Here is a 27,816-nt window from a genome sequence, read left to right as displayed (position 1 = left end):
GCAGATATGCAAAATAATTTCCAACACACATTGTTTGAATCAGCCAACCTTTATGAATGCTACATACCCAGTCCTTTTATTACTCCTTATTACTAGGTGTAAAAAGAAAACTCAGAATACCAGAAGTTTGAAATTTTAACTGAAGGGCACGTGCCTTAGAAAAACGTAACTATTTCAGAATTTTATAACAGCAAAGGGGTCCTACTGATAATCTAGTTAAAGTTCTTCCCCAAATTTCTATCTATTAAGGTAACTGAGGTCCTCACTTACCTCACTTACATCCTCACTAAATGACTCACAAGGTCAAAACTCTTCCCTCCTGCCTCTTTGTATATATCACATATTTGGGCTGAGCTCCTGAAAACACTAGTTTATTTTAGCTAGAAACAGTCTGTGTATCTTATCTACTTTAATCTTTTAAAGCTATATAATACAAAAGCAATTATGTTAATCCTTAATTTAAAATGTCATACCAACAAACTTGTGATATATTGCAACCATTTTATTAATATGAAGCAATGAGATAAATCCTTTAACAGGAGTACTGATTCACTATCATGATTGTGTATCAATACCTTGATGCAGTATCATACTTGCTTCAGTCAATTTATGTGTGAATTACTTTCACTTCCACATGTATAAAACATATATTTCATTGTTTGAAAGAATAGCACACAACCATGCACCTCCTCATTCTGGTTTAAATGCATGTAAATACACTCATGTACACTGGGTTTTTCATGACTCAAGGACTTAATAATACATAACAACTTTTCAGTACACTACTTCTGCTCTTTTTCTCTTTTTTTTTTTTAAACTGAGGGGTTTGGGAAAGCAATACTGTGGTACAAAAGACCTTTTTAAGGCCTCTTCTGGAAATAATGTTCGAGAATACAGTTATAGTCCTATAATGACTGTAATCAAGATCATCCTACAAGGACATGAAGGTTGATTCACTCTCCTGGAGAGTTTCTGATCTTATTAAGAATATTATGATGGGGAAAAATAGTATAAGCACATTCTGGCAGAAGACTCTCCTAGAGAGATATTTTGAACATATTTCAATCCTAGAATGACTATAATGAGACGACATGACAGTTGAAATCGTTTTGCCGAAGAAGTCCGTGTCTAAAGACACAATGTAATTAGAATTTTTTATGTTTTGTGAAAATATTAGAGGCCATGGAAGCAGAAAAATGTAGCACTATAAGAATAAGGAAACACTTGTAAAGAATAAACACTTAACACGTGAAAATTTTAAATGGTATCTAATAAATTTTCATGTCAAATCTTTTAACTAAACATATAAAAATTTTAAATGGCAACAAGTAAATCTTCATGTCAGATCATTTAACAAAATCCACAAATAGATTATAAAAATTGAACAATCATAATAAATGTCTTATGTATAAAGTTTTAAGGGAAAATTTAAATTTCTACATTATTCTGTTTAATCAAATATTTGAGGAATTTTAAGTACTGCTGAGGAGCAGTTGATACATTTCTAAAATAATTCAGTTATGAAAATATCACAATTAAGGTTTGGCATAGTAGCATTCCAGCAATCCTCAATCATCCACAAATGTTAATCGTCCAGGCCCTTCATTCTTCATCCATCTCCTGTATCTCTTCCATCTGGGGTCATTTGCCAATTTTTTCTTTAGTTCTTCCTCTTGTTCTTGTTTATAAACCTGTACATATAAGTAATACTAAATGACTTTACCACCCAAAGGGAAACATTTGTCATTATCTTATGGCATATTTACATTTTTCAAATATAACTTTAGGTAAACGTTTCCTATGAATGTACCGGCTTGTCTTCTGAAGACCATGCATCTAAAAATACTAAGCAGTTAAGCACCTTAACATTCGGTGTTAAATAAAAACAAACAAACAAACAGGGACTCCTGGGTGGCTAAGTTGTTGAAGCCGCTGCCTTCGGCTCAGATCATGATCCCAGGAGTCCTGGGATCGAGTCCCACATCGGGTTCCTTGCTGGGCAGGGAACCTGCTTCTCTCGCTGCCTCTGCCTGCCTCTCTGCCTGCTTGTGTGTACTCTCTCTCTCTCTCTCTCTGGCAAATAAATAAAATCTTAAAAAAAAAAATTAAATTAAATAAAATAAAAAACAACAAAAAAAACTTGTATAAGAGCTTAGTAATTTTTGTTACTGATTTCTGTAACCTAAGAATATATTCTTTTCCTCATTGACATCATACATCAGCTGAATTTAAGCATTTCCTCTCTACAACTAATGTTCAATCTTAAAGAATCATACTTCATTTCTTTAATATGGTGCTCTGAAAAAAAATTTTTTTAAAGATTTTATTTATTTATTTGACAGACAGAGATCACAAGTAGGCAGAGAGGCAGGCAGAGAGGAAAGGAAGCAGGCTCCCCGCTGAGCAGAGAGCCCGATGCGGGACTCGATCCCAGGACCCCAGGATCATGACCTGAGCCAAAGGTGAGGCTTTAACCCACTGAGCCACCCAGGCGCCCTGTGCTCTGAAAATTTAATTGATGACTTTCAGTATCTGTTGATCCTAACCAAGGAATAAAATGACCTTATGTATATAACTGTCTCCAAATTCAAAGATAATTACTGGTTTTTCAAAATATTTTATTAAGGTTCCCAAAGAGGGTTAACAAACCACACAGGTTAAGGACAAAGAAAATCTTCATTTCTGTAACTTTTGTGGATGTCAGATGAAACTAAATGGACAAGTTTTCATAACCAGTTTCATCAAATTTTAGAAAGAAATGACTTTACTTCCAAATGACTAAGATCACCTCATAGAATAACATGATAATTCAGGATAGTACTCCATGAAAGATTTTGTGAACTGGGCTGCTTACCCTACTTAAGAGAAAACTTTTCAAGTACTTTAGGAGCAAAATAGTATGTTACCTTCCATTTTTACATTATTTACAAGCAGGCTAACTATATCTACTTGCCAAAACATTCTGGCAATTCATAGTAAGTTACTTAAATATAATTCCAACTGGTATTCTTTTTTTTTTTTTTTTTAAAGATTTTATTTATTTATTTGTCAGAGAGAGTGAGCACAGGCAGACAGAGAGGCAGGCAGAGGCAGAGGGAGAAGCAGGCTCCCTGCTGAGCAAGGAGCCCGATGTGGGACTCGATCCCAGGACGCTGGGATCATGACCTGAGCCGAAGGCAGCCGCTTAACCAACTGAGCCACCCAGGCGTCCCTCCAACTGGTATTCTACTTTCAGTAAAACCTATTTAGGATACCACATATAAAAAGGAATGTCTATGAAACTAAAAACACAAATATATTCAGATTTCTTAAGAAGATTTTACTATACTGTATTCTTTTTATTTTTTTAATATCCTTTTAAAATTAACATATAATGTATTATTCGTTTCAGGGGTACAGGTCTGTAATTCATCAGTCTCACACAATTCACAGCACTCACCATAGCACAAAACCTCCCTATAGTTTGTTTTGTTTTTTAAATAAACTCTACCCTGATGTGAGGCTCAAACTAACGACCTTGAGATCAAGAGTCACATGCTCTACTGACTGAGCCAGCCAGGTGCCCCATCACTGTGCTTTATTCTTATCTTTAATACATTAGCCAATTAATTCTGCCCAAAACCTAAAATAATATCATTATGATGAGATAAATAGTTCCTTTAAGACTTTAGCTAAGCAGCTGACCACCTCAAGGTAACTGGTATAGCTGACAATTATAGAATATAACGTTTATTAAACTGCCCAAACTTTGGAGGCATTTTTAAAAAAATAAAAGTAACCTTTCATACATAAGTTAGTTATTATACAGAAGCTTCTGTGCTCTATTTTGAAATGAAGTTATTTCAACATTTCCGTGTCCTCCTCCCTCCCTTATTCCCATGTTTGCTTTGTTTTTTAATCCCTGTATGTAAGTTTATATGACTGAAAGAAAATGTGGGAAAGAACAAATTTTAATTAGAGCAATTAATAGAAAGTTGTTGTGATATCCTTGCAATCATACATTATTATCCCACTGCTGTTTAACATAACGAATCAGACCATCATTAAGATTTTTAGCATGAGTCAGTTAAAATATTAGAAGTTCATCTTTTAAGACAAATTACAGGTTAAAAACCTACTGTCCTACTACCAAATATAGTCACACTTTCAATAAAAATAAGATCTTTATTCATAATTTTAAATCTTGGATTTCAGAAACTGGAGTGCATTTCTGTGATCCCTTCCCCTACACCAAATTTTAATTTCATAAGTAAGATGACACAAAAACTCCGGCAAATAATTACTCACCTCATAATTCTCCTTTATCCAGAGCTCTCGTTTAAGAAAAGTTTCTTTCTGATGATCTTCTAGACTATCAAACTGAGATTTCGACATCTTCATGGATTTCCGTATGATATATAGTCTTTCTTCTTCTCCATATTCTTTGCCTTTGATGTTAAAATTATAGATCCACCGACAATACCAGACTATATATGAACACAGGTGAAAAGGTGCTAAGAGAATTTGAAACAGGAGAAGATCACATATCTGGGGTTTCTGATAGCCTCCCTTTATATCTATTTTACTTTTTATAATGTTTTTTATGATATTCTCCTCCTCGTCACGAATTTCCTCTTTGGACTTTTTGTTTCTGCCCTTCTCTTTGGCTTTTCTGAGTAACCCCTGCTGCTTGGCAATCTCCATGGCTTGGATACGATATTTGGGCACTGTGGCTAGGTAGCTGATTGCCTTGTCGTAGCTGTTCCACCAGCTGAAAAACTGAAATATTTAACAAAGAAAAATAGGTCATTTTTACTATCAAAGTGCACCTTGGTGAACACCATCCCCCCCACCCAAAGCAATTCTGATTAAAAACAGGGACCTCAAGGGGTGCCTGGTTGGCTCAGTCAGTACAGCATACAACTTTTGATCTTGGAGTCATGAATTTAAGCCCCACATTTAGCATAGAGCTTACTTAATTTAAAATCATCTTTCTCTGTAAGTAAAAGATAAACCTGAATAATGCCCACATGTACATGGGACCTGAAGCTGGATAAATCAGGTAAGCCCTAAGCTAGGCCAAAAGCCATTAATTCAGAAAGGAGATACCCAAGATTAGGTTATAAATCAATAGAATCACATCACATCTGTGATTTCAAATCTACCATTTGGCTTTCCCTAGATCACCATTAAGAAATCTTTCTTTTGTTTTTAAGACTCTGAGACTGTGATCTACATTCTGGGGGGAAGAATTACATGGCAAAACGAGCCAGTGAAGAACTTGTTTAAAAGAAGAAAAGTCACAGGCTATAGACTAAGGCAACTATATTTATTCCCATCTCTTCCCTAAACCATCTCAATATATACAGTTAATGCTCATCATATTCTGAAGTAAAGGATTCTAACATGTTTGAACTCTTTTTTGACTGGAAAACACATAACTTGTTTGATAAATATACATAAAGGGTTTCATTAATTGTCAGGAAACGTCCTATTCTTCACATTTCCACATTTCATTTGCTGTTTTACTGAAAGAATATTACAGTTACAACAATAATATCTTGAAATATTATAGTAGCACTCTATTAGGACTAGGGGGAAAAAATGTTACCAGGGTATTATATCTAAAACAGAAAGGTAAAATTATCCCTGCTTCCCCTTTGAAAGGAAAATATTCCTGCAAAAGCAGATTTATTTAAAATCCACAACCTTAGTATTCAATAGTAATTCTTTTTGTCATATAAAGTGAATCCTATTTCTGGGAATTAAACTAGAGAAGCATTTTTCAGACTAGCAAATTGATTCATTCTAGTCACCTGACATGTTCTTTTCCTCTAAAATAAGACATGATAGCTGTGGTTAGTTTAACAGTAGGAAAAACTCATTTCAAGCTGAAGTTAAATTTTTGCGACATTTAAAACAACATCAAAGATTACTGTTTTAATCTATTTCAGTAGTTTCAACCAAAGCAAAACTGCCCTTAGCAGGCAGTGGAAATGCATGGGACATTTTTGGTTGTTACAGTGATGGCAAGCACTTCCTGGCATTTGGTGGATAGGTGCCAAGACTTGTCAGGTCATATTAAAAAGTTCAGGTTTTTCACAAATATAATGGACAATCACTGAAAAGTCCTACAAAAGTATTATTATCAGGTTAGGATGGAAATGCTCTAATGGAAACAATGAGAAAAAGATCTTTGTTGGGTTTTCTTATTATATAATGATGTTATTCATCAATTTCTTGGATTTGCCACTGACAAAGATTCCAATGTTAGTAAGTTGGTTGAATAAATGATTATTTTTCTACTCTAAAAAAATTAGTCTCAAGTACAGGTAAAATTTTATAAAAGGGTACTTCTGATTCACTTTTAATGATCAGCACTAGGCAACGTGCACTCAAGTACACACATGCAGACACACACCTCCATCAATACACACCTGAAACACTGAAATAGCACATACACTGACCAAAATCACAATTCTAACATCCACTTTAGGGGCTAAGCGCCTGCTGTAGTAGTGGTAGTAATGGCTATAGTACTCTTCTGGGTGATCCAGCATGTAGTCATAATCTTTTCGTGTTTCTTCATCCTGTAAAATAACAAGATACCCAATTTCATAGGGTATTTCAGAAAATGGCCATAATTTATAATCTGTTAAGTCAAACAAAATTTTATAACCACGTACGATTAATCTGAATAAAAGAAGTGAAACTATCAGAATCAAAAAATTCCCTACCACTTTTCAAAAGCACACATAAATGGGTTTCTAGAACTTTCATATTAGGTATAACCATAATAAAAGTAATCTCTCCAAATTCTTAAGTATTGTTAGTCCTCCTGGAAAAAGAAAAACATTTTAATAACTATTAACCATGCCATTTTAGCCAGTGTTATGGTGGTAATAAGGATGTTGTGTTCTTGTAACTTCAGAACATGTTGATACCTTCTCTCAGTAATTGTTGATAGGAACAAATGTTTGTCTCTACTACAGATATTCACAATCATTTCCCAGCCTTGTGTAGAAAGTTTTCTGTTAAAAGCAATGATTAAGGGGCGCCTGGGTGGCTCAGTGGGTTAAGCCTCTGCCTTTGGCTCAGGTCATGATCTCAGGTCCTGGGATCAAGCCCCGCATTGGGCTCTCTGCTCCCCGGGGAGCCTGCTTCCTCCTCTCTGTCTGCCTGCCTCTCTGCCTAGTTGTGATTTCTCTCTCTCAAATAAATAAAATATTAAAAAAAAAAAAGCAATGATTAAGACAATAAAATGCAGACGAAGCCAGTCTGTGCCTATAAAACTGAATTATGCTCATCTCAAAGAAGCCCTGATGCAGTATAATGGTGAGTGTTTAACTCTGTGACTTCAAGTGATATTTTTAGCCTCTCTGGGCCTCACTCTTCCTCATTTGTAAAACAGATAATATCTGCTCTACTAGTTTTAGTGTTTTGAATATCAAATGGCAATATTATACAAAAATACATTACAAATACATAATGCATATTATAATACTATTATAACATTGTCACAGCCCAGCTCATAAATAAGTTAACGTAAACATACTTCTTAATCATACAAATACATTGAAACAAAAATCATAGCATTCTGAAATGCTACTCTGAGTGTTCACAAATAAAACACTTCTTAAAACCTTTAATTTTAAATAGGGATAAATGCCAATCTCTTACTGAGCTACATACATTGAAGAACTATTAAATTGAGTTATGATTTGATTTTTTTGGTCACACAGGAAAACTATTTTGTCTTTTTTTTTTTTTTTAAGTAAACTCTACCCCCATGTGGGGCTTGAACTCACAATCCAGAGATTAAGAGCTGCATGTTATAGCCAGCCAACTGAGCCAGCCATCCACCCCCATTTTTTCTTTGTTCAAAAAATGTTAGAGTAAAACCACAACAAATTCTTTACTCTTATATAAGGGAGTATACTATAAATCATTATGAAAATTAAAAAAACCTTTTTTAACCTAGAGGATGTCTTTCTAGGATGAAGTATTCAACATTCATAAAGTTGCAAATACTTAACTAAAGGCATTTCAAAATCTACACCTAGTGCTTTCCTACCACAGAGAGAGGCTCTCAGGTCTATTATGGACCGCCTGATCCTCCAACATGCAGTTTCTTAGATTTAAAATAAGTTTGCTAATGACAAAATCTCTTCTGTACCATTAAAATCATATATTTTCTACTAAGAATTATGAATTTGTGGGGCATTTGGGTGGTGCAGTGGTTAAGCACCTGACTCTTGGTTTTGGCTCAGGGCATGATCTCAGGCTCCTGAAACCGAGCCCTACTTCAGGCTCTGCACTCAGCATGGAGTCTGCTTGTCCCTCTCCCTCTATTCCTTTCCTTGTGCACATGCACTTTCTCTCTCTCATAAATAAATAATCTTTTTTTTTTTTTTTTTAAAGAATTCTGGAAGCACCTGGGGGGCTCAGTCAGTTAAATGTCTGCCCTGGACTCGGGTCAAGATCCTAGAGTCCTGGGATTGAGCCCTGTGTCAGGCTGCCTGCTCAGCAGGGAGCCTGTTTCTCCCTCTGTCCCTCTGCCCCTCCCCCGCCTTGTGCATGCTCTCTCTTTCTCAAATAATTAAAATCTTAAATAAAGAAATTTTTTAAAAATTCTGAATTTGAATGACAATTCTCTTAGGTTCAGTACATTCAAAATATTTTTTACCTCTGACTAGAATTTCAAACTAGATAAACTAGTATCTAGTAGAATTAAATATAAATATATTTAAATTCTATTCCATAACACTATTTAGAGGGTCAGTATGAGAACTGTTATATAAGGAGGGCTGAGCTCAGGCTGTTATCATTTTCAAATTTACTCCATGAATGTTCCTTTCTGTCAAAAAAGATTTTCTGTGGTAACTGCCACACACCTCAATTGTCAATATATTATTCTTTCTATAAGCAATTATACTTTAGAGCTTCTAACCTAAAGAGGGTAAAACTTTATAGGACATACAGAAACTTTATAGGTCACAGATAGCTCTGAAGACTAAAGCCTACAACTCTTGATGTATCTCATTTTGAGTACCTCAAGACATCTTTTAAGAATTTTTCAATTTTCCCTCCAGTTTTTGCTTTTTGGACTAATTTTATAGAAATGTTCTGCTTTTGGCCTAAAATCTTTGACCTTTAATTCAGCTTCCCAATCTTAGCAGATGACTTTTGAAATGTATTTCTTCAAATACGATTCTTCTCCTTGTTCCAACTAGATTACATGTAGTTTTGAAACCAACTGCCATACTGAGATTAGATTCCAACAGATTTCCAGCATCATTATCTATACAGAGCCATTTGCCCAGCCTGACTGTATTCCTTCTGGTTAAAGTATACAGCAAGATCTTTGAATGTCATTAAAATCTACTATGTGAATGTCACAGATCCAATAATATCCTTCCTTCTTTGTTCCCTTATCTTAGTGAAGGTCATAATCCACAGAATGCAGAAATCCCTATTCAAACAGTTCACCCAGATCTTCCACTAGGGTCACCATCTTCTCACTGGTCCCTAAATGTGTGACTTACTTTACTGAGTCTCGAGCTCCTCTAAAATAGGATGGTCAACTAACACTTCAGCAAACAGCCACTCCAAAATCTGTACCTTGTGTCTGGCCTCTCTACTGCAACCAGGACCCTCTAATAAGTCCTCAAATTAACTAATTTCCACAGAAGATTGAAGGATCAAATCTGACCTCTCTTAGGATAATTTTCTTTTCCATGGGGAGGGGGCTCACCATAAATTTATGATCTTGTTTTTAAAGACAAGAAAAGTTGGCCACCTCCTTGTTAACAGCATTAGTTAACCATCATCTTCACTCTTGGGTTTACAGCTTTCTCTCCAGAATGAAGAAAATTATTTTAGGTTGAGACATGCATAATACACTTTGGAAGGTGTTCAAGGTTGGCACAAATTGGAGAGTTAGTTCTCAATAGTCTAAATCAAAATCCTACTCTCCAGTAACCTACAAAGTTTAGAATCAACCTACTAAGAGCACAAGGATAGAGGAATATTAGCAAAAAAGACAAGACAAGAGACTGGGACCCCATTGAGAGCTACAGGCACATACTTATTTTAAAACCATTATACTTATTTTTTCTCCTATCCATCTTAAAACTCAGGTAGTCCCACAATTTTTTTCATCTTCAGTGCTGCTGCATGGCTATTAAGTAAGCTAAAAATTCCTTAGCATCCAACAAGACCTCCATAATTAATCCACTCTGACCTAGCAACATCTCATCACTTGCCCCTCTTCTGCCCCACAGCAAACATCAGGTAATTTCTGCAATTTGGTGTGTTCTTACAATACAACACACTTTTCATACCTATGTTTTTAAACATATAATTCTCTCTACCTCAAATATCCATCCCTTTCTTCCAGCCTCATGAGCTTCCATTAATCCTTTAGGACACAAACATTACTGCTTCAGATTTAGACCACTCTTATTACACATGTGACCTATTTATTATAGCACTTATCACATTGTAATCATCAGTTTTTTTTTCTTTCCCTTGAATAAGAACTTCTGGAAGATAGGTAGGGTGACTGACACTTTTATCTCTGTATATCCAAGGCCTACCACAGTGCCTGGCATTCAGTAAATGTCATTTAAAAAATGAGTACAATTTTATAAAGGCTCTCCCTCACTATAAACATCCCTTGAGCCATACAGGTCTCTATCTCATCAGGAAGGCTGGATGGGTGATTATTTCACAAAAACCTTGGCTTAGCAGAAATGACTGCTTGATTTCACAGCTTATGAAAACATGCTACTGTGGCTAAAACAGCTTAAACCTTAAAACAGTTTAATGTCTTACCTTTCAATAAGGTAGTACTTTTTCTTTCAGCAATTTTGTGGATCTTAGAGTCCCAGGGTCAGGAGATTCCAACTTCTTTCCAAAACCAAAACCTTTATACTTGTTTCTTCCTCCTCTCTGTCCTGAGCCTTGACAAGCAGGGCAAAAAGCTCCTTGTTTCTAATGTCTACAGGAAAAAATGGTGCTTCTGCTGGTGTCCACTCCACTCCCAATCCTTGTGGGCACATGCAGGAGGACTGGAACATAACCACCAATATCTAGATCAAAAGTGAACAAGAGGAAACCCACAAGCAAGAAAGCACTGAATCCTTCCTTCTCTTAGGAAAATGATCATTCTCCCCCCTCCCCAGAGGCAAAAATATATTACGTTCTTGCCCTTGAAAGAAATAATGAACTATTTGATCTCAAGATACATAATTGCAATAATTTAATATTGCAGCCACCTTTACAGTAAAAATTTTCAGTTACACAGATAGTAGAAACCATTTTAGGATGTTAAAGGCCAGGAATCAATAATATATAAAAATATAATAATATTTTGTACATTTTTTTTTAAATTCTGTATTTAAATTCAATTTAGTTAGCACATACTATATTAATAGTTTCAGGGCAGAATTTAGTGATTCATCAGTTGCATATAACATCAAGTGCTCATTACATCAAGTGCCCTCCTTAATGCCCATCACCCAGTAACCCCTCACCCCCAACCACCTCTCCTCTAGCAACCCTCAGTTTGTTTCCTATCTTTAAGAGTCTCTTATGGTTTGTCTCCTCTCTATTTTTATTTTATTTTTCTTTCCCTTCCTCTATGTTCATCTTTGTTTCTTAAATCCCATCTATGAGTGAAATCATAGGTATTTGTCTCTCTGATTTATTTGACTTAGCATAATAAATAAGTTCCATCCACATCGTTGCAAATGGCACAATTTCATTCTTTTTGATGGCTGAGTAATATTCCAGTGGATATATATACCACATTTTCTTTATCCAGTCATCAGCTGATGGGCATTTGGGCTCATTCCATAATTTGGCTATTGTTTATAATGCTGCTATAAATACTGGGGCACATGTGCCCCTTCAAATTACTATTTGTATCCTCTGGATAAATACCTAGTAGTGCAATCGCTAGGTTGTAGGGTATCTCTATTTTTAACTTGTCACAGAAAACCCATACTGCTTTCCAGAGTGTCTGCACCAGTTTGCATTCCCACTAGCAGTGTAAGAAGGTTCCCCTTTCTCCACATCCTCACCATCTGTTGTTTCTTGATTTGTTAATTTTAGCCATTCTGATAGGTGTGAGGTGGTACACCTCATTGTGGTTTTGATTAGTATTTCCCTGATGCCAAGTGATGTTGAGCATTTTTTCATGTGTCTGTTGGCCATCTGTATGTGTTCTTTGGAGAAATGTCTGTTCATGTCTTCTGCCTATTTCTTGACTGTATTTTTTGTTCTTGGGTATTGAGTTCAAAAAGGTCTTTACAGATTTTGGATATTAACCCTTTATCTGCTAAGTCATTTGCAAGTATCTTCTCCCATTCCATAGGTTGCCTTTTAGTTTTACTATTTCTTTTGTTGTGCAAAAGCTTTTTATCTTGTTGAAGTCCCAGTAGTTCATTTTTTAAGATTTAATTTATTTATTTGACAGAGAGAGACATAGCAAGAGAGGGAACACAAGCAGGGGGAGTGAGAGAGGGAGAAGCAGGCTTCCTGCTGAGCAGGGAGCCCGATGTGAGGCTTGATCCCAGGACCCTGGGATCATGACCTGAACTGAAGGCAGACGCTTAACAACTGAGCCACCCAGGCGTCCCCTACCCCAATAGTTCATTTTTGCTTTTGTTTCTCTTGCCTTTGGAGATGTGTCTAGTAAGAAGTTGCCATGGTCAAGGTCAAAGAGTTGCTGCTTGCTGGGCAGCAACTCCAAAAAACACCAAATTTTTAATAGGATTTTGATGGATTCCTGTCTCATATTTAGGTCTTTCATCCCTTTGGAGTTTATCTTTCTGTATGGTGTAAGAAAAGGGTCCAGTTTCATTCTTTTACACGTGGCTGTCCAATTTTCCCAACATCACTTGTTGAAGAAACTTTTTTCCGTTGGATATTCTTTCCTGCTTTGTTGAAGATTAGTTGACCATAGAGTTGAGGGTTCATTTCTGGGTTCTCTATTCTGTTCAGTTGATCTATGTGTCTGTTTTTGTGTCAGTACCATACTGTCTTGATGATTATAGCTTTGTAATACAGCTTGACGTCCGGAATGTGATGCTATCAGCTTTGGTTTCCTTTTTTCAACATTCCTTTGGCTATTCGGACTCTTTTCTGGTTCCATACAAATTTAGGATTATTTGTTCAGGCTCTGTGAAAAAAGTTAGTGGTATTTTGATAGGGATTGCACTGAATGTATAGATTGCTCTAGGTAGCATAGACATTTTAACAATATTTGTTCTTCTAATCCATGAGCATGGAACATTTTTCCATTTCTTTGTGTCTTCCTCAATTTCTTTCATGAGTGTTCTCTAGTTTTCTGAGTACAGATCCTTTGCCCCTTTGGTTAGGTTTATTCCTAGTTATCTTACAGTTTTTGGTGCAATTGTAAATGAGACTGACTCCTTGATTTCTCTTTCTTCTGTCTCATTGTTAGTGTATAGAAATGCAACCGATTTGCCACTTTGCTGAATTCCTGTATGAGTTCTAGCAATTTGGGGGTGGAGTCTTTGGGTTTTCCACACAGAGTATCATGTCATCTGGGAAAAGTGCAAGTTTGACTTCTTTGCTGATTCAGATGCATTCTATTTCTTTTTGTTGTCTGATTGCTGAAGCTAGGACTTCTAGTACTATGTTGGACAACAGCATTGATGGTGAACATATCTGCTGTGTTCCCGACTTTAGGGGCAAAGCCCTCAGTTTTTCCCCATTCAGAATGATATCTGCTGTGTTTTTCACAGATGGCTTTTATGATACTGAGGTATGTACCCTTTATCTCTACACTGTGAAGAGTTTTAATCAAGAAAGGATGCTGTGCTTTGTCAAATGCTTTTTCTGCATCTACTGAGAGGATATGGTTTTTGTCCTTTCTTGTATTAATGTAGTGTATCACATTGATTGGTTTGTTGATGCTCAGCCACCCTTGCAGCACAGGAATAAATCCCACTTGGTCGTGATGAATCATCCTTTTAATGTACTGTTGAATGCTACTGGCTAGTATGTTGGTGAGAATTTTTACATCCATGTTCATCAGAGATATTGGTCTATAATTCTTCTTTTTGGTGGGATCTTTGTCTAGTTTGGGAATCAAGGTAATACTGGCCTCACTGAAAGAGTTTGGAAGTTTCCTTCCATTTCTGTTTTTTTAAACAGCTTCAGAAGAACTGGTTATTATTTCTTCTTTAGAATGTTTGTAGAATTCCCCTGGGAAGCCGTCTGGCCCTAGACTCTCGTTTGTTGGGAGATTTTTTATTATTGCTTCAATATTCTTGGTGGTTATGGTTCTGTTCAGATTTTCTATTTTTTTCTGTTTCAGTTTTGGTAGTTTATATGTTTCTAGGAATGAACCACTTCTTCCAGATTACCGAATTTGTTGGCATATAGTTGCTCATATAGTATGTTCTTAAAACTGTATTTCTTTGATGTTGGTTGTGATCTCTCCTCTTTCATTCATGATTTTATTTATTTGGGTCCTTCCTTTCTTTTTCTTGATAAGTCTGGCTAGTAGTTTATCAATCTTATTAATTCTTTCAAAGAACCAGCTCCTGGTTTCACTGATTTGTTCTATAGGTTTTTAAATTTCTGTATCATTGATTTCTGCTCTGATCTTTATTCTTTCTCTTCTCCTGTTGGATTTAGGCTTTATTTGCTGTTTTTGTTTTTTGTTTTGGGGGCTTTTGTTTGTTTGTTTGTTTGAATTAGAGAGAAAGAGAGATTACGCATGTGGGGGGGAGGGGCAGAAGAAGAGGGAGAGATGCAGACTCCCTGCTGAGTGGTAAGCCTAATTGCCTAATTCGGGGCTTGATCCCAGGACTCTGGGATCACAACCTGAGCTGAAATCAAGAGTCAGTTGTTTAACTGACTGAGCCACTCAGGCACCCTATTTGCTGTTCTTTCTCCAGCTCTTTTAGTGTAACGTTAGGCTGTGTATTTGAGACTTTTCTTGTTTCTTAAGAAAGGCCTGTGTTGCTATATAGTTCCCTCTTAGGACCACCTTTGCTGCATCCCAAAGGTTCTGAACTGTTGTGTTTTCACTTTCATTTGCTTCCATGCATTTAAAAAAAATTCTTCTTTAATTTCCTGGTTTACGCATTCTTTTTTTTTTTTTTTTTAAGATTCTATTTATTTATTTGAGAGACAGAGATAGTAAGAGAGAACATGAGTGGGGAGGAGAGGGAGAAGCAGGCTCCCTGCAGGGAGCCTGACACAGGGCTCAATCTCAGGACCTTAGCATCATGATCTGAGCCAAAGGCATATGCTTAACCAACTAAGCCATGCAGTCACCCCCTCCCCACCCACCATTCGTTATTTAGTAGGATGTTCTTTAACCACCATGTATTTGTGGTCCTTCCAAATTTTTTCTTGTGGTTGACTTCAAGTTTTAAAGCATAGTGGTCTGAAAATATGAATGGCATAATCTTGGATTTTTTTTGTACTGGTTGAGACCTGATTTGTGGCCCAGCATGTGATCTATTCTGGAAAATGTTCCATGTGTACTCGAGAAGAATGTATATTCTGTTGCCTTAGGATGATTATATCTGTTAAATACACCTGGTCCAGTGTATCATTCAAAACTCTTTTGTTTCCGTGTTGATCTGCTTAACTGATCTATCTTTTGCTATGACAGACATTATTATTGTATTATCATATTGTATTGTATTATCATCAATAAGTTTCTTTAATTTTGTTATTAATTTTGTTTATTCATATATTTGGCTACTCCCAAGTTAGGGGCATAAATATGTACAACTGTTAATCTTCTTGTTGGATAGACCCTTTTATTACGATATAGTACCCTTATTTCTTTCTCATTATAGTTTTTGGTTTAAACTCTAGTTTGTCTGATATAAGGATGGCTACTTCAGCTTTCTTTTGATATTCACTGACATGATAAATGGTTCTCCACCCCTTCACTTTCACTCTGGAGGTGTCTTTTGGTCTAAATTGAATGTCTTATATACAGTGTATCGATGGGTCTTATTTTTTTATCCATTTTAATACCCTATGTCTTTTGATTGGAGCATTTACTCCATTTATGTTATTGAAAGATATGAATTTACTACCATTGTATTACCTGTAAAGTCACTGTTCCTGTACATTGTCTCTGTTCCTTTCTAATCTTTGTTACTTTTGGGCTCTCTCTTCATTCAAAGGATCCCCTTTAATATCTCTTGCAGGGCTGGTTTACTGTTCACAAATTCCTTTAGTTTTTGTTTGTCCCAGAAACTCATTAGCTCTCCTTCTAATCTGAATTCTTGCTGGATAAAGTATTCTTAGCTGCATATTTTTCCCATTTAGCACATTGAGTATATCATGCCAGTCCTTTCTGGTCTGCCAGGTCTCTGTGGACAGGTCTGTTGCCAGCCTTGTTTCTTCCCTTGCAGATTAAGGGCCTCTTGCCTCAAACTACTTTCAGAACTTTCTCTTTATCTTTGAAATTTGCAGACTTCACTCTTATATGTTGAGGTGTTGAACTATTTTTACTGATTTTGAGGGGGGTGGTTCTCTGTGCCTCCTGGACTTAAATGCCTGTTTCCTTCCCCAGGTTAGGGAAGTTCTCAGCTATAATTTGTTCAAATAAACCTTCTGCCCCTCTCTCCTGCTCTTCATCTTCCGAGACCCTTATTATTTGGATATTATTTCACTTTATGGAATCACTGAGCTCTCTAAGTCTCCCTTCAAGATCCAGTAGTTTTCTTTCTTCTTTTCAGCTGATTTTCCACCATTTTATCATCTACATCACTGACTCTTTCTTCTATTTCATCCTCATTTTTATAGCCTCCATTTGGGACTGCATCTCAGTAATAGCATTTTTAATTTCAGCCTGACTAGATTTTAGTTCTTTTATTTCTACAGTAAGGGATTCTACAGTGTCTTCTATACTTTTTTCAAGCCCACTAGTATCTTTATAGTAGTTCTTTTAAATTTTAGTTCAGACATTTTACTTATATTCATACTGATTTAATCCCTGGCAGTGAGTACTACCTCCTGTTCTTTCTTTTGGGGGGAATTTCTCAGTCTCGTCATTTTGTCCAGAAAAGAATAGAAGAAAGAATGAGAAAAACAACAATAAGAACAACAATAACAACAGGAAAAAAACACACACACACACACACACAAAACAAATCAGAAAAAAACAAAAACAAGAAAAACAAACAAGAAACAAAAAAATAAAACAAAACACTAGATCCTGGGTGTGTTTTCGTCTGCTTGTTAAAGGAAACCAGATCTCAAAATAAGAAAGAAAATTTATATATATATATATATACACACACACACAAAAATAAAATACAAAGAAAAGAAACAAAGAATAAAATATATATATACATATATATAAAAATAGAAATTGAAAAAATAATAACAAAAAAAGGATACTGAAAGACTAAAGAATTTAAAAAAAAAACACACACACGCAAATGCTATATACTATTTTCCCCAAGAGCTGTAGCCATCTATGATCAGTAAATTTGGTGCAAGCCACTTGTTCCTGCTCATCTTCTTGGGGAGGGGCCTGTTACACTGATTCTCAAGTGCCTTGCCCTAGTAGAAATGTGCCTCCCTTGCCAGGGGCCCAGGCTCAGCACAAGCTGCTCTGGGTTCCACTATGTGTTTTGCTCTCTGAAGGCTTTCAGCACTGAAGAGTGGGGGAAAAAATGGCAGCACCCTGCTCTCTAGTCCTGGAGCTGAAAGTTCAGAACAGTGAGCTCTCACAGAAAAGCAGTCAGTCACTCTCATCTCCCTGGTTTCTGTGTGAACTCTGCATTCACCCAGCCTGGGACCAAGCATTTTTATCCCAGGCACACCACTGAGTTTCAAAACTCCATATTTTACAGTTTCCTGTCACACAAACCTGTGCTATTCCTCCCACCATGCTTCTGCCGTTTGCTTGACACCAGCCAGGAGAGCTGCTACACAACTGTGCAACAGTTCCTGGGTTTATGGCAACCCAGAGCAGAAAGCCAGCACCTAAACTTGCTGTTTTCAGCCATGTTCCCCACTCTTGTGGCTGGGAAACCTGCCACACTCAGGCACCCCTGTTCTTCTTGTGACTCCGGGGATCCTGATACCAAACTCTCCCATCTGGGATTCTGCCCTGTTCTGCCACCTAGGCACCTTTAAACCAGGGACTACCACACTGTAGCAGGCTTCTAAAAGTTCTGATTTTGTGTTCCACTGCTTATAATGCTTTGCGGTAGCCTTCTTAAGCAAGCTCCCTCCCCTTCATCATATCCTCTAATATATCATCCCAGATTCAAGTCTCCCCATCTCCTACCTTGCAAAAAGTGACTGCTTTTCTGTCTGTGGAATTGCATTTCTTTTCTCAGATTTCCAATTGATTTCGCAGGTGTTCAGAATGATTTGATAACTATCTAGCTGTTTGAGGGACCAAATTTAGGGTCCCCTACTCCTCCACTATCTTAATTCCCTCTCTTTTGTTCATTCTTAAAAATATATATTAATCCAATTGGGGTGACTGGGTGGCACAGTCAGATGAGCAACCAACTCTTGGTTCTGGCTCAGGTCATGATCTCAGGATCATGAGACTGGTCCCCCATCAGGCTCCATACTCAGTGTGGAGTCTGCTTGGGACTCACTCTCCCCCTCTCTCTCTCTCTCTCAAAAAAAAAAAGAAAATTAATCTTTTAAAGAAAATTTATTAACTCCATTTTTAAAGAAATACATATGTACAAATGATCCTTAAAAAAAATATATCTGTTTCCCTAAATTTATTTCCAAGCCATTACATCTTATTAAAGAGGAAGAAAATTAACTGCCATCAGTTTTCTCTTCTTGTTCCTTGACCCTAGTCACTAGTGGAACTATCTTCTGATGTGTCTTCTCTTCTGTCTACATGTGGCCTCAACAATTTCCATGATTTGCAGTATCACCTAATTACTAGTGACACTCAGATCTGCTTTTCCTGTGTCCTATTTTCAAATATCTCCTAAGCATTTCCTAAATGTAACATAAATATCTCAACATAAACATGCTCAAAACCCAAATCTGTCCCTCCATGTTTCAGTTAAGAGTAGAGTATCACCATCCACTTGGTTACTTGAGCTTTTAGAAAACTTAGTTATTTCTAACTCAGCAAATAATTATGCAGGGCATTAAGTCTTGTGCTGGACTCAAGGGAGGATAAAAAGACAAGATAATGTCCTGGTCTCAAGAACCTTCCCATCTAGAAGAATCTAACAAGCAAGAAAAATGCAATTTGATGTGCTAAGCAAGAAAGGACTGACTAACCCTGCCTGAGATCAACTGGTAATGGGATCCACAGCAGAGAAGAAATGAGTACTGGATCCTGAAAAGCAAGTACAATGTAGTTAAACCTTGTTCCATACCAAGGTAACAGCAAGTGTTAAGGTACAGAAGCATCAATGAATAGGATGAATTCACTGAAGCTTGAGCACTAGGGAAATTCAGGAAGAAAGGTGTACTGAATGTGGCCAAAAAAACTGATTTGGATAAGAACTGTAGAAAGGACATCATATGCCATCCTAAAGTGCTAGAGTGTTGTCTGTGCTATTCAAAAATGAAATGTTTTAAAGCATGAGAACAATAGCACTGAGTAGGTGTGTTTATTTGTTGAAAGTTCACTCTGACAATATTGTAAAGAACAGAATGAGGGAGAGAGATTTTAGAGACTAAAAAGTATAATAAGTAAGACTTAATGATTAAGGGAGTTAAACAACCAATCATGTTGAGGATTAACAGTGAAGTTTCTTTCTTTTTTTTTAAGATTTTATTTATTTGTCAGAGGGACAGCGGGAGAGAGCACAAGCAGGGGGATTGGAAGGCAGAGGGAGAAGCAGGCTCCGTGCTGAGCATGCCAGGACCATGGGATCATGACCTGAATCAAAGGCAGGTGCTCAACTGACTGAACCACACAGGTGTCCTGAAATTTTCTAATTATAATCACTGTGTGGACCATGTTACTCTGTGCCCCAAAGCATATGTATATAATCTCTTAAGATTCTCATGACAGGGATACCTCGGTGGCACAGTCAGTTAAGTGTCCAACTCTTAGTTTTGGCTCAGGTCATGATCTCAGGGTGGTAAGATTAGCCCCACATCACGCTCTGTGTTCAGCGCAGAGTCTGCTTCTCTCCTCTGTTATGCTTTAACAAGCATAACAAGACTGATTTCCAAAATGTTTAATTTTAGGTAGCTGTGCCACAAATAAGACCATAACTGAAAATATGAACCTAGGGAATACACAGATTTTAGAGTTGTCACAGGTATGGTTAGTTTCATCAGGAAGAGCTTAGAAAACAAAAAGAAAAGAGTACCCAAAGGACAGAACTCTAAGGAAAAGCAATGTTTAAGGTGTAGGGAGAAGAAAAGAAGACTATGAAGACTGAAAAGGCACAACTAGAAAAAGATGGGAGAAACAGGAAAGAATAACACTGAGGGAGTCAAAGGAGAGCAGCTTAAAGAGCTACATGGCCAACAACGTCAAATGCCACAGATAGTTCCAGGAGGGAGAAATGAAGAGCAGCATTCAAATCTAACACTTAGAACACCACTGTCCGTCTTAAGAACAATTCCATTACATGTGCTGGTACACGTCAGTCTACAATACCTTCTTGAAAGATAAGGAGATGAAGTGAAGATGGCCCACAGTAAAAAAAAAGAAGGTAAGTGTGACTGTAGCTTTAAAAGAAGCAAAATTAAGCGAAAAGAATGTGAAATACATCAACTAAGAGGTTTTCAAGTTACCAAAGAGGAATTGAGATTCCAGAAAATGGTGGAAATGAATTCAGACAAGAACCTTCCAGCCTTCCCGAACCCATTCTCAATATTGTTACCAGAATTTTCTTTCTGAAAGAAACATCAGACTGTGTTATTTCTCCCCTTTAAAACCTCTGGTCACTATTCAATACATAAAGTTCAAATTCTTAAACACAGATTAAAGGGTTGTTCATCACCTGATCCCAAACTATGTTCCAGTCTCCTGAAACATTTTCCCTACCATTTACCTGACAGGCTTCTAACCTGGAAGTACTAGATCCTCTAATAGCTGTGAAAAATGCAGTAATGGTTTTTGTGCTGTGAATATCTCAAAATGTTTTTTTTATCTGTGATAAATCCCCACAAGCTAAATTAAAATCTCAAGTGCTCAGCTTCTGGCCAGAATTATATCAACTCAGTAGTTTTTATGTTAATCAGAAGCTCTGATTGGTTGTTGATAACATCATGTGGCATCACAGAACTAAAATTAAACATATTTGGTGTACAGTCAACCTTTGCCCTAAATAGGGAATAACAGCTGAAATTACGTTATCAGTAAAAAATAAAGAGCACTTTTGGGTTCACAGAAGAAACAGCAGGTGTGGTACATAAAGTACCACACCCTTCTTCTGGGCCCATGGGAGAAATCACTATCGAATATCTCATCTTTCCCACTACACCCAGACAAGACTCAAAACCTTTGCAAATGTTTCAGAGAGTAATGACCAATAAGAGTTGACATGTGAAATGAAAACCATCTGCCATCAAGTTTACTTAATTTCGCTGTTTATCAGCATCACACTGTAATAGAAATTTACATGTTTATTATTTTTACGAATACCCAATTATTATGAATGATTAATCTGGATAGATGCTAAAAAAGAAACAGTAATACTAAGAAGTGCAGTTAGCTATTTTTTCCCAAAACAAAGAGTCCTTGGGAGAAATACAATAAAAGTGATCATTGATAGAGAAAACACTCACTATTATAATACCTCAGGAAACTACACCTTATTCCTGGACAAGTCTTGAACATTCATGTCTCCATGTTTTTGTTGATCAAGTTTTCCCTCTACTAGAAATGTCCCTTCACTGTCAACCTTTGATGACTGTCCTAGATCCAGACCAAAGAGTACATTCTTCTCCAATCCCCAAAGAAGAAATAATTGTATCCTCTCAGTGCTGTAATATAATCTACACATATCTTTATTATGTAACTTAAATAAATAATAACCGAACAATAAGTATCTGTCTTCTTGTTATGTTAAAAGCCTAAAGGGAAGAACTGTGCCCTCTTCATTGTTATGATCTCCTCCCCTAGTGCCCACCTCAGTACCAGTTACAGAAAGGATTGAGTAGAATAAACTAGGAAAGAACAATGAACAGTAACATAAAAGGGCAGGGCATTCAGAATCCACCTACCCCCCAACCCCGTGCCAAATTCTTCGTAAGTGCTAAAGCCCTGCTACATCAATCAGGCTGATAAAAAGAAACTAAAGTGTTCTGTGACTTCCATGCCAAGACAAGGCTAGAGTATTAAAAGGCTCTCACTACTTATGTTACCTTATCAGATAACCTTCAAGCCAGTAATACTGCCAAGACCTTTTCTGTTCTTTTGTGATTTTACAAAATGCTATTAAAGTCTATTTTCCCATGTTCTAAGTACATTCTTTCCATCTAAGTACATTCTGTTCCATCATTTGTTGATTTCCAGGCCATCCTTATTTCATCTACTTCATCCAACTCTTATCTATATTCAAAAAGGATCAATGTTCTCACTTAAAAAAAAAAACAAAAAACAGAACTTCTCCTTAAAAGTAGAAGGCAATTTTTCTCTCATGTGGGAATTTTTCATTCATAGTCATCCAATCTACTTTATCTGTACCACTCTTTAAAACTACATTTAGGATAAAAATGCCAAAGTAGGCTTCACATAACAATGTCAAAATGTCAGAAATCCACTGAATCTATCTCCAGATACCAGTCTTTCATTTTAACAAACATTCATTATCCAATGTGCCAGACACTGGGCTAGGTGCCATGGATATACAATCATAAAGGCAGGGAGATGGTTTAGTGGAGAGGGGAGGGCTTCTCAGTATTTACAATGCAGTGTGATAAGTGCTATATCCACATAAAAAGATCTAATGTTGACAGAGCAAGTGAGAGTCCATTTACTTAACTTCCAAAGTCCACGAATTCCCTGAATCCCCAGTAGTCAAATACACTAAATACGATTTCATTGTCTTAACTTAGCTTATATTATGAAGCAAATATAAAGCAGTGTGTGAGATCATAATGGTTTAAAGTCCTGCTGAGAACTGCAATTTTAAGTTACTTGAGAATATGAACTAAGCACGACTTGATGAAAGCATCTGACCAGTGCCTTTGCCTTCCATTATTACCCATCCTTCTTTTTCTGGTTTTCCTCAATCTCTCTATGCACAGGTAGAATCTGTGTTGCTAAAATAACAATGATCAAGAGTGATAGTATCTTCTTGTCTCACCAACTGTATTTAAATCATGTTAGTGTACTTTTAAACAACCATCATCAAAACAAAACAAAATAAAACCCTCTCTCTCTCAAAGAGGCATGTATTTGACCAACACAACCTCAGAGCCATAAATCCACTATATTTCACAAATATAAATTCCCATTTTGGTGATACACATATTATCAACATCCACAGATCCTTGATTATTAGAAGTTTTGATGAATACCATTATAAGGTTATAATGAAAATATAATATAGTTTCTTATATCATATACATTAAAAAGATTAAGAGAGTTGAACAAACTAATAAGAGAAATTAAAAGATTATCAAGAAATTATGGTGGTAGGGGCACCTGGGTGGTGCAGTCGGTTGAGCCTCGTACTCTTTTGACTTGTTGTGATCTCAAGGTGGTGAGCCTGAGCCTCTCATTGGGCTCTTCACTTAGTCTGCTTGAGATTCTCTCTCTCCCTCTCCCTCTGCCCCTCCCCCACCGCTCGTGTGTGCACATGCGCGTGAGCGCGCTCTCTCTCTAAAATAAATAAATCTTTAAAAAAAACTATGGGGAGAGGGAAAAAAAAGACTCTCAGCTCCAGTGAATTTTACAATTAAATTATTTCAGAGTTCAAGAAAAGGAACAATTTCTGTTGGATACACTGTTCCAGAAATGGAATCTACTTATGCACTTTACAAAACAAAACATAAAATCAGCTTCTTCCATATGCCAGCAATAACTGCACATGGCTATGAAGGATGACATAGTCTTCCCGAGTCCCTCCCTCCTTTTTGGCTGGCTCTTTAGAGAAGTGCACCTTTCACAGGGCTTACTATTATTCTTTATGGAGAAAGATATAGCATATAACAAAAATAGCAAACAGAAATGAAGCAGTCCCAGATAGGCATCTGCTACCTCCATGAGATGATATGTGGAATTCCATATAGGCTTCTGTATCTCCATTCCAGAGCCACTGGAACTCATAAACTTCTCCCACTATTCTATCTGACCTGCTCTTAGCAAAGGCCACATGGACTTCTTGCCCTCATTCTAGCCTACAGATATAATTTGAGAGTAATGGTTACATCCTCATTGCCTCAAGGGGATCATTTGGAAGGGTGAGGCTATCCAAACTGGATGACTCTAGTTCATTAGATCTCTGCATTATCCAGAAATGATATTCTCTGGCAGCTTACTCATAATTTTCCATTATGACAGAAATAAAATCTGACGACTTTGTTTTTAATAAGCAAATCAAAGTCCTTTTCCTCATTTCAGGAGAAAGCATCTGCAATGAAGTCTGAACAATAAAATTTCTGGAGGTGTTCCACTTAGAAGTCCATCTCTATAACTTTAAAATAGCTTTCATGGAACTCAGTTAGGTCTGGTTTTCAAGGGTCCAAACCATCCCCAAACATCCCTTTCCTCTGACAGTAACACTGAATGGGGCTGAGGAAACTATAGCATTTTCTCTCACTCCCTCCTCCATCAGTGTAATTCCAATTTTTGTTTCCTGCTTAGATACATTTGTAGTACTGTAAACCTCTTGTTGGGATCAAGATTAAACATGTTACTTTCTCCAGACATACCAGTTTTTAACTGCCCCAAAGTGGACAAATTATTTTATCAAACTTTTATTCACTGACAAATCAGCATTAAACTTTAGGGGAAGAAACTTTTGGAGGCAACCACTACAGATTCATCAAATCAGCCTCCAAATTTGTCTCTTTGAGAAAATGGCAAGAATAGAGTGTTGGGGTTCCTCCCAGCAAAATTTCTCTACTGTCTGTCTTTCTTGGTTCATATCTTACTAACATGTTCACCACTCTCATGCCAAACCTACCCATTTCCAAACCCAACAGAAGGCAGCAGCTGCCAGAGTTTCTGCTGCCCTGTCTTCTGGAAGTTCTCCATCCTCCCAGGGCTTCCTTATGTGTCACCAGAGCCTTCTGGCTGCTTGTCTGGAGGACTACCTTTCTTCACTGCAGAAGAACAAAGATTGGGACTTTAGATGCTGGGTTTCCCTGGATGGAGAAGTTCTTTCCCATTTTTCTGAAGTCTTTCCTCAATCACTTTATACCCTAAATAATAAGCAACTAACCCTCTGGTGTCTGCACTTTCCCTAGTCCCCACCCATTCTTCAGTCAATGGCCAGTGAGAATTAAATCTCACCAATGCTAGGGAGAATACAGTGAACTTGGCATACTCATTAATAGGAATCCATATTATATAAACTGCTCTGGAAAGCATGAATGAAGAGCCTTTAGGTCCCTGATTCAGTATTTTCAGCTCTGGAAAGCTATTCTGAACAAATAATCCATGGTTAAATTATAGTATACCCACTAGAAGTAGTCATTAAAAACAGATTACAAAGCAACATGGAAAACTTCACCACCAAAAAAAAAAAAAAGCTAGAAAGAAACACCTTACAACTACAACTGCTGTTACATTAGCATGATGGGACCCTTGAAGCAGTAACACTTCCATCAAATATGATTTATACTTTGTGATTCCTTATATGGTTTGATTTTTGCAGTAGCAGAAGAAAACAGGAACAGGGTAAATCTCCCCATCTCCAAAGGATTCAATAAAACCTTTGTCAAATGACTACACCCATATTCACAAAATTTTTCCTGACAGAACTTCTGAGTCTTGAGCCCCAAGTCATTAAGTATGTATTTGCAGGTCTTGTATAGGGGATTTCTCACATTTATTCAATTCTCATTGAGGACTGAACCCTTGTGAGGAGGTGATATGGCTTTAATTTCACATATGAAGAAACAGCTACTGTGACATATTAAGTCACTATCCAAGGTCATACTGGGGTATAGGAGCCAAGAGTCAAATATCCAGTCTTCTGAGTGCTTGTTCATTGTTCTTCTTAGTGTTTTTCTAAGTCCTTAAACCCAAGCTAAATGTCACGTAGATTTTATTTATTTATTTAGAGAGAGATCAGGGTGAGGGGCAGAGGGAGAGAAAGAATTCCAAACAGACTCCCCACTGAGAGCGAGCCTGATCTCACGACCCTGAGATCAGGCATGACCTGAGCCGAAACCAAGAGTCCGACGCTCAACCCACTGAGCCACCCAGATGCCCCTAAATGTCACATTTAATACCATCCCCAGAAATCTAGTTATGTCAAATTGGCGCCATCACAGTCATTCAATATTGGAGACCTTTCCTGTGTTCTATCACAGATCTTGGTAATAATAACCACCCTGCTTTCCAAGTGTGAGTTGCAAGTTTTTTAACTGCTTTCACTAAACTGTAACATACCCAAAGCTTTGCATCACAAAAAGGAGAGGGCTAGCTGTCCTCCAAGACCCGAGGGGGTTCCCACCTTTGTCAATGACCCGTGCGTGTGGGTTCTTTCGCACGGCCACGTAGGAAATCCCGAACATCCTAGGGGTCGTGACGGTGGCCCCCCTCGGAGCCGGGGTCACCGAGAACCCTGTTCCGCCGGCCAGGAGTCCTCGCTGCCAATCCGCGTCCCCAGATCTCACCTTAAGAGTCTCGTAGGCGGTCGCTACCAGCAGGAAGGCCTCTTCCGCGCTCTGCGGCGTCCCTCCAGGGCCCTCGTCGCCAGGCTCAGGCCGGTAGCGGTCGGGGTGGTAGCGCCGGGCCAGCTGGCGGTAGGCCCGCGCGATCTCCGCCTTGCCCGCCGTGCGGCTCACGCCCAGCACTTCGTAGCAGTCGCGCGTGCCGCAGTAGAGTCCCTCCACCAGGGCCCCCGCGGACCGCGCTAGCAGCAGCGCCAGCAGCAGGGGCGGCAGCAACACCAACCAGCACTGGCCAGCAACGCCGGCTCCCCCGCGCGGAGCGAACGGCACCGCCATCCCGGCCTCGGCCGCTGCTCCACCAGCCAAGCGGCTCTCCCGCACTCGGCGGTGTGCGAGGTTCGGCCTCCCGGACCTAGCTCCACGTCAGCAGGCGGCGCCTCCGCGCAGGCGCACAGAGCGCGATTGCACCAACCACTTCCTTCACGACCGTTGCTAGGGGAGAAGGACGCCTCAGTCGCCCGGCCGCTTCCGGTGTGTGACTGCATTCGTAGCTCCAGCGGCGGAAGGGTTTGTTCTTACCAGAACTAAAGGATGTCTCAGTGTCTGAGGCACATGTAACCAATGTGTGCAGAGCGCGTTACCTTCCACCGTGGCCTTCACACGCGATCATTTCTACATCATTACTTCACCTGCGGCAATTGATAGTCTGGCTCTCTTGCAGTCTGGTTATCCATGTGAAGAAGATGTGTGCACAGAATTTTAAAGCCGAGTCCCCAGGCCGGACGCTTTCCTTTCACTAACCCCATGCCGTCTTTCCAAAAGGAAGATGAATTTAGAGGCTCTAGGCGCTGACTCTGCCTGCTATGAACCCTTAAATTTCATGACCATCTAGTTCAGATGTGGAGGTTCTCTCTCAACCTCCACACCAGTAACATTTTGGACCTTAAAATTTTTTTTTTCCAAATAAGAGCTGTATTATGCATTGTAAGATGGTTAGCAGCATCCTTCTACACACCAGGTACCAGTAGTACCACCAAGCCAGTTATGACAGTCAAAAATGTCTCCAGATATTGCTAAATG

The 27,816-nt window shown here is 38.0% G+C and overlaps 1 protein-coding gene across 1 annotated transcript; it reads right to left on the bottom strand.

Annotated features, from left to right (window-relative positions):
• Positions 1–491: 491 nt before the first annotated feature.
• On the bottom strand, positions 492–27,168 carry LOC308353519 (dnaJ homolog subfamily C member 25). The gene is made up of 4 exons (XM_080820408.1): positions 26,740–27,168; positions 6,417–6,569; positions 4,288–4,758; positions 492–1,691 (listed from the first exon to the last, which is right to left on the bottom strand). Exons 1-4 carry the CDS (start codon positions 27,070–27,072, stop codon positions 1,569–1,571), a joined length of 1,080 nt encoding a protein of 359 aa, XP_080676534.1. The 5' UTR covers positions 27,073–27,168; the 3' UTR covers positions 492–1,568.
• Positions 27,169–27,816: the final 648 nt, after the last annotated feature.

This window comes from Martes martes (genome assembly GCF_963455335.1).
Source record: "Martes martes genome assembly, chromosome: 12".
Classification (NCBI taxonomy): domain Eukaryota; kingdom Metazoa; phylum Chordata; class Mammalia; order Carnivora; family Mustelidae; genus Martes; species Martes martes.
The sequence above is the reverse complement of the archived record's forward strand: the minus strand, read 5'-3'. Positions and strand labels throughout refer to the sequence as shown.